Here is an 8,589-nt window from a genome sequence, read left to right as displayed (position 1 = left end):
CAAAGAGAGTTCCATAACAGAAGAAAATGAAGACTCAGATGTAAGTATATACTACATTATTTTATTCAAATTGAAATTACGTTATATTTATTTGACATCCTTTCATGCACTTTCTTTTTCATTGGTTAAAATCGAGAAGGACTTGGACAGAAATCTGTGTTAACTCCTGTAATGGCACAATGGTAACTCCTGTAATGGCACAATGGTAACTCCTGTAATGGCACAATGGTAACTCCTGTAATGGCACAATGGTAACTCTTGTAATGGCACAATGGTAACTCCTGTAATGGCACAATGGTAACTCCTGTAATGGCACAATGGTAACTCCTGTGATGGCACAATGGTAACTCCTGTAATGGCACAATGGTAACTCCTGTAATGGCACAATGGTAACTCCTGTGATGGCACAATGGTAACTCCTGTAATGGCACAATGGTAACTCCTGTAATGGCACAATGGTAACTCCTGTGATGGCACAATGGTAACTCCTGTAATGGCACAATGGTAACTCCTGTAATGGCACAATGGTAACTCCTGTAATGGCACAATGGTAACTCCTGTAATGGCACAATGGTAAAGGCACAGTCACACGGCCTCTTACGGTAGCTGCGGATGCTTACGGATAAAAGTCCGTAAGCATCCGCAAGGATCCGTATCATCCGTAAGCATCCGTATCCATCCGTAATTCAATCCGCAGGATCCGCAGACATACGCAGATCCGCAGCGGAATTTTGAAAATCTCAAAATTTTGCTGCGGATGAAATATACGTAAGCATCCGCAGAATATACGTTATCCATACGTAAAATACGTAACTCATACGTAAGATACCTAAACTCATCCGCAGGATACGTTAGATACGTAACTGATCCGCACAGTTTGTCGGGTGTGCGGATGCCTGCGGATACATAGGGGTACGTAAACACTATTACGTAGGAGTTACGTATGTTTAACGTATTTTTGACATATATATTGCGGATCTTACGATAGGACTTGCGGTAATTGCGTATGCTTGCGGATGGGATACGAATATTACGGATGGGATACGGATGTTACGGATTGGATATGTATGTTACGGTTGAGATACGGATAATATGCGGAATTTTTACCTATGTCTTCTTTCATTTCGGCGGATGTCGCCCATGCCAAATGGTCTTCACTTGGGTATGCAACCCTGGATGCTGCCAGCATCCTCATCATTGTCAGTTCTTCAACTGTAGACTTTCACAGGTCACTCAAGATGGAGAGAGAACGCCGCCTTGTGTTGCTGGATTGTTTGATGGCCATCCAACACAATCAGATGCAGATGAAGATCCCGATGGCCAAGATGCAAGCCATCCTTGAAAGGAGAAAAGAGAGGATGTGTTGGGTTCGTCACTGGATCACATTGCGACCACACCAGGGTGCCTATGGTAACCTGATGCACCTGCTACGCAATGAGGATGTTCAGGGCTTCCGCAACTTCACCCGCATCACACCTGCCATGTTTGCCGAAATGGTCACCCGCCTCACTCCTCGCTTACAGAAGTATGATACCTGGTACAGGAAGGCCCTTCCAGTAGGCTTGAAGGTCGCCATCACCATGCGCTACCTTGCCAGTGGGGACTCCTACCACAGCCTGATGTACCTATTCTATGTACCCCACAACACCATCTCACTCTTGGTGTTGGACGTGTGTCAGGCCATCTACGCTGAGTATGGCGAGGAGACCATCAGCAACCCATCTACTCCAGAGGGGTGGAAGGGCATTGCCCAGACCTTCTCCGACCGGTGGAACTTCCACCATTGCCTGGGAGCCTTAGATGGCAAGCACATCCGCATCAAGGCACCCGCGAACTGTGGCTCCCAGTTCTACAACTATAAGGGGTACAACTCGATTGTACTCCTTGCCCTGGTTGATGGCAACTACAAGTTCCGGTGGGTGGAGGTGGGAGCAGGTGGTGCGAGTTCTGATGCCCAGATTTGGAACACGTGCAGTCTGAAAGAGGCAATTGACGATGAGAACATTGGAATACCACCAGATGAGCCACTGCCTCATGACGATCGAGACATCTCTTATTTCGTGATTGCTGACGCTGCATTTGCACTACGCACCACCCTGATGAAGCCTTTTGGTGCCAAGCCACTGACCATGGAGGAGAGGATATTTAACTATAGAGTTTCCAGAGCCAGGAGATGTGTGGAGAATGCCTTTGGCATTCTTGCAAACAGATTCCGGTGTCTTCTGAGTGCTATGGCACAGGTGCCTTCCACAGTGGAGACCATCCTCCTCGCCTGCCTGTGCATCCACAACCTCCTGAGAGACCAGGCATCCGCTGAGCAGAATGGCATGATGGACAGAGAGGACGACCAGCACAACATCATCCCGGGTGCATGGAGAGAGGGGGGCGTGCTGGATGACATGCAACAGAGGCTTGCTGGCAACTACACCACCAAGATTGCCAAGCGCCAGCGCCTGTACCTCAAGTATTACTACAATGGCACCGCCGGAGCAGTTCCCTGGCAGCAGCGCATGGCCTAAGCAGTTGGCCAAACATAACAAACAGACAAATCATGCAACTCTTGATGCTTAAATTTGACAACAAAAAAATTGAACAAGGTAACGAAAGGATGTAAATTTATTTATAAAATCTGTGTTGAGAAAATCTTTAAAACTCCTATTTCACAAAACAAATGGAGGAACATTGTTTCAAAACCAATTGTTACTTGGGACAAAATTTATATGATTCCTTTTAAATGTTCTTTATCAAGAAAACTTAGATATTTACAATATAAAATTCTTCATAATATCCTTGGTGTTAACAAGTATCTGAAAACTGTTGGTATATTAAATTTGTGTTCTTTTTGTTCAAAACACTCTGAAACTATTGCCCATTTATTTTGGGAATGCCCCTTCAATCGTCGATTTTTAGATGATTTTGAAAAATACACTCTCAAAAGTGAAATAATGTTATCTTTTAATGATTTTGTATTTGGCATACCAGGTGGAAATTATTCTTCTTTTAATTTTGATATTTTATATGCTAAATATTATATATTTTCAACTAGGTGTTTAAATGGTTATTTATCGTTTTCATCATTTAAAAAGAAATTAAAATATCAGCATGAGATAGAACGCGTTATGAACACGCAACGAAATAAGTGTATTGTACATCTTGATGGGTCGAGGCACATCGAGCTTATTTAAATTTTGTTTTGCTATATTTTGTTTTCTATACATGTATAATATTGTTTGTAATGTATTACATGCATTTTGCATTTGATTATCGTCGGTGGGCGTCCAAAATCTCGTAAGTCGTTTTTTTTTGGAAAACACTTTTGCGAACTTTTGGAAGCAGTATCACTCGACTAATTATCTGTAAAAATCTCGTATACCATCTTGTCACATGGTTAGAAATCCACTTTTCCATTGGCTATGGTATACGAGATTTTGACAGATAATTAGTCGAGTGATACTGCTTCTAAAAGTTCATAAGTGTTTTCCAAAAAAACAGACTTACGAGATTTTGGACGCCCACCGACGTTATATGATTTGTGGAGAAATATTGAATAAAGACTTTCTTTGAAGAAAAAAAACAGTCTGTATATCTGCAAACAGTCTGTATATCTCCAAGCAGTCTGTAAATCTATCAAAGCACATTATGGTAAACATTTATAAAAAACAAAGTATTCTGCAAATCATATTTTAAATAATACTGGAGAGTCTCTGTCTCACAAGATAGAACACACATCACTCTAAGTCCTTCAAGAGTCCAAAAAGATGGAGAAGAAACTGTTGAATAACTGGAACTAGATCTCAGACTTGATGAAATGCGACTGAAGCAAGCTCCGATCCACGTGGGTTTATATGTGGATGGTGCGGACGCCAGAGGAAGCCGACATGCGCAGACACGAGCGTAACTTATCCGTATCGTCCGTAAGTCATCCGTATCGTTCGTAAGTCATCCGTAAAATCCGTAAGTCATCCGTAAGTCGTCAGTAACATGTGTCAGCGGGTTGGCAGCGGATGGGTTCATCCGCAGGTTTTACCCGTAACATCCGTAATTCATACGTAACATCCGTAACTAATCCGTATCGTCCGCAGAATATAGGTAACTTTTGCTCAAATTTCCGTATTGGGGTTAAAAATTACGCATTTTCATTATCCAAATATACGCAGGCATCCGCAGGTCCGTAACATGGCCGTGTGACTGTAGCATACCTCCTGTGATGGCACAATGGTAACTCCTGTAATGGCACAATGGTAACTCCTGTAATGGCACAATGGTAACTCCTGTAATGGCACAATGGTAACTCCTGTAATGGCACAATGGTAACTCCTGTAATGGCACAATGGTAACTCCTGTAATGGCACAATGGTAACTCCTGTAATGGCACAATGGTAACTCCTGTGATGGCACAATGGTAACAATGCCCTTCTGGCTCTCGACAGACAATTAATGTTTTTCATATTTAATTGGATACAAAGTTACAAACTCGTCTTTACTATTATTGAGCATCCATTTTGTGTGTTTGGAGTGCTTCCAAGGTTTTTTTCTTTCTACATAGACGTACATAATGTCAGGTATAGTTTTATTACGTTAGTTCAGATGCATTCAGTGGATTTCTGCATTCATCCTTTTTGTCAATTTAATGTATTTGTCTCTCTGGCTTTACTGTTAGCTGTAGAAAAAACCTTTCTTTTACAATTTATTCCATTTAATGTAACTGTCTTAAATGCACCATATTGAGACAGACAAAGGGAGAAAGAGATCCACTAACAGAAACCAGCAGACATATTAAGTTACACGTATGTACAATATAATTTCATAAACTCCTTTCAATTAGATTGAAATCTTCTGTGCTTTGGGTGCAAATCCTAATCAAAGATTTCAATGTTACGCTGTACATTTTTAACTTAAAATATTACATTTATGCTTAGTCATAGAAGTCAAATGTAGTCATGTAAGTCAGACGTTTATGCAGCTTTATATGTTTTGTTTTTTTACATTTTACATGTATCTTTTAAAACCTGCCATATTCTTCTATTAAAGCTGTTTCAGTGAGAAGAAAAACACTGCGTTTTTCAGTGATTTTAGTGGCTTCAGGAAATAAGAAATCAGTTAGAGGGAAGTAAATAAATATACCAATATTTTTATTTTACACAAGCATCTCATTTAATCTGCTGGTAAAGTATGAGCTGATTGTTACAGGTCAAATCACTACAAGGCTCCCGCATATCTTTTAATCATCTCCGCAAGATATTCACCTGTAGAGAAGGGATTCATTACATCGTCTGAATTTCTCTTGGGAGAGCTCTTATTATCTCGATACCATGGTAACCACACATCCAGAAGCGCTCTTTTAGACATTTATCAATCCTGGTGTCTGTGTGTGGATTTATGAAAACTATAAACACGCCTGCTTATTATTTAGCTGTGGGAGAAGTCCACTGCCTGGAATGTTTCCATGCGTCGCCAGATACTCTGAGAAAAGAACACACCCTCAATGCTCTACAGAGACAGTCCTTTCATGCATATTTCTCTTAAAGCCTGTCAGCACTAGTTTGGCCGGGAGGGATTAGACCACCCAGCGTGGTCAATGACAGGGGGCTATCTCATCAATTCAGATCTCAATTAACATAAGAAGAAGAGGATCATGGGGGACCAACGGGCACTGCTAAGCCTTTGTTTTCTATATTGAGGGAGCAAGTAGCTACAAGTAGTGGTGCAGTGGGGCTTTAAACAAATTTCTGTTGAGAGCCAGAAGGGTGTTAAAATCATATGCTTTTACACGGAGTTGATGCCCTTCTGGCCTTGAACAGAATCCGGACCACTTCTTATTAAATATGTAGATTCTTGTACTTTAAGTCCTGAATAGTCCTGTCAGTGAATATAATCCTGTTCAAGTTGCAAAGAGGATAGTGATGTCATTACCAGAGCATGCCTAAGGGCTCTAAGGTTCTTCTTATAGATGCACTCTGGTCGTGTCTGGTGCAGTCTGAGCCATATTTTAATAATTCCGTAAATAATTTTGTTTGAGGATAACTATCAACCTCTTGCTGAGGTTCGAACCTGCATAATAAATATTCAAGCCTGTTGCTGTATAACATGTTTAAACCTCTCGTTAACCATAGTGATTCTTAAAATTGTCATATCAAATCTCATTGCAATATCTTTCAAAGTTCAGTCATCCTGTGATGATAAGCTGTGCTGTTGGCTTTAGTTATCTTTGCTGAACAAACTGATTGACATGGCAGAGGCCAGAGAGTGTTTGGGAAGAATTCCCTACAGGAATATGCAGATAGAAACAAGTTGCTAACAGCAAAAAGCTGCATATAGCAGTGATGTTGCCCTTTCCGTCTTTCAATTTTCCTATCGTTTTACTTTCCTCTGGTAATAAAGTTCACAAAGATTCAGGCGTGTTCTCTGTTCCTGCATGTCTTCGTTCAGACAAGGGGAATGCTTCAAAGAAAACAACTTAACATGGGTATCACGAGCTACCATGGCGACACAAGTGGGGTCTTCCCTCATGAAATTCAGATGATAAAATGAATGCCCACTCTGCCTCCTCGTGTAGGCTTTCGTAACTGTTATACTGTAAACTCTGTTATTTTCGCGTGATTAATTTTTCACCCTGAGCGACCCCAAAATATATTCATGGGTTCCTAACTTCGCGTTGCACGCAATTCAGTCCGTTCAAAGCACGCACAAGAAGTCTATAGTTCTAAAGTTTGCGCTCTCCGATCTTGGCGCAATATCCGTGAAAATAAATGTACCGCAAATATTTCTACTTTTACAGTAATACAGGGTCTTCACCGTATTCTGTTCTCAAAATAATTTGAAAGTGGGGCCTTTTGCTAGGATTGCCTGCTAAGAGTCAGAAGGAGAATGTACATCAGTTCTATGAGGCATTCTCCTACAACAATTCCTCCATGGCCTATGCTAGCTAAATTTCTACCTGCAACCCGGCCTAGACCCCAAACTACTCTTAACCTTAACCGTAAGCGTAACCCTAAATCCAATTGCACTTGTAAACTTAACCCTAACCCCATATTCGTGGTGGAATAAAGTCCGGAGCAAGAGTCTTCTGGGAAAATGCTGTATCCTCCCCACAGGCATGGCGAATGCTTCCAAGAAAACATCATAATCTGAAACTCAATAGCTGCCATGGTGACATGAGTGAGGTTCTCTCTCATGAAAATTCAGATGATAAAAGGGATACCTTCTGTACCTCTGTAAGCTTTTGTCTCGTCTAATTCTATAAGCCAGCCCAACCTTTGGAGGTCTTCACAGATTGTCTTCTCACAGTAATTTGAAAGTGAGACATTTTGCTAGAGGGCCTGCTCATAGCCAGAAAGTTAAAAACTGAAGGGGGTGACAACTGCAATTACAAAAATTATTTTAGAAAGTATTATGTCAATTGTAATATAAAATAACAAATTGTATTAAGGATATGATTCAATTCACTCTTTCATACAATATCATAGCATTTATTAGAATTTCTTAGAATCAACAGGTCACTTGTGGATTTTACTCTGTGCTACAGTTGTCATTTCCTCCTGGGCTTTTCCCACTTTTTTATTCTTATATCCCGGCTTTTAGGCTTTTAGAATCATAATTTCAGCTTTATAATAACACATAATGAGTTGCTGGAGCTATAATTTAAAGATGGATCTATAATTTAAACATGAATATACTGATCCAGAGAGCAGTTTTTCGTCTGTGAGACCATGAATCCTCAAAATGCTGGTCTAAATTGCCACTTTTCAAATTATTAACATGTGTATGTATTAGTAATAATTGAAGCTACAGCCACATGCTCTGATTACTTCCTTAGTTAGTAGCACATTCCTATTTGGGTCAGGTTTTCAAGATAGATTACATGTATCTTATCCGACAGAGACTTTCTGATCATAATCATTATTCATCCCTGCGCAAATATTGATCCATTTCAATACTCTTAGTAAAACAAAATAAAAACCCACGGCTATTATCTTGCAATGGTATATATAGCCATTATTGATTATATTCTATCATTTCTTTGCTTTCGGCAAAGGAACTGCAAAATGCTTGTAGATAAATGCTCACAGAGCATATAGAAAGTTGGTTGATCCCGGCCATCTGGCAATAGATTATGTTACACTCCTAATGTAGTTTGTTTTTTAGAAGGGGCCTGGGATATAATGATCTCTCTCTCTTTCTCTCTCTCTCTCTCTCTCTCTCCCTCTCTCTCTTTCTCTTATTAAATGAATGTTACTGCTTTTATAACATTATACATATTGTGGTCTAGTGGATATGTCACCAGACTGTGGAGACAAGGTCACTACAGCCTGGTTCAAATCCCCACTACAGCACTAATACCCATTGGCAAGACATTCATCTTAATTTGCCACATTCGTCGACCAAGGTGAAGTAAATTGCTACTGGTAGCAAGTAGTAGGAATTACTTTCTCTGAAGATCCATTACCCTAATTATGGCAGCTAGGCTGAGCCAGGGTATAAACAGCTCTTTGAAAGAGCCGGCATTGATGAATGTGTGATATGTGCTATTCAAGAACTGAGTATTAATTATCAGACTATTGTTCACTTTGTTCTAGGATTCACACTTTT

At 40.3% G+C, this 8,589-nt stretch overlaps 1 protein-coding gene and 1 long non-coding RNA gene across 2 annotated transcripts; both read left to right on the top strand.

Moving 5' to 3' along the window:
* Positions 1 to 857: 857 nt before the first annotated feature.
* LOC115919980 lies at positions 858 to 2,258 on the top strand (the record flags this gene model as incomplete). The annotated part of the gene is made up of 1 exon (XM_030974754.1): positions 858 to 2,258. A coding segment is annotated over exon 1 (1,149 nt), but the record flags the coding sequence as incomplete, so codon positions are not given.
* LOC115919981 lies at positions 2,259 to 4,197 on the top strand. Its single transcript, XR_004062102.1, has 2 exons — positions 2,259 to 3,276; positions 3,792 to 4,197. It is a non-coding gene; the product is annotated as an uncharacterized LOC115919981 (long non-coding RNA).
* The last annotated feature ends 4,392 nt before the right edge of the window (positions 4,198 to 8,589 follow it).

Source organism: Strongylocentrotus purpuratus, unplaced genomic scaffold, assembly GCF_000002235.5.
Source record: "Strongylocentrotus purpuratus isolate Spur 01 unplaced genomic scaffold, Spur_5.0 spur5_scaffold_7, whole genome shotgun sequence".
NCBI lineage: Eukaryota > Metazoa > Echinodermata > Echinoidea > Camarodonta > Strongylocentrotidae > Strongylocentrotus > Strongylocentrotus purpuratus.
Note: the sequence above shows the minus strand (reverse complement) of the source record. Positions and strands in the feature narration are given on the sequence as shown.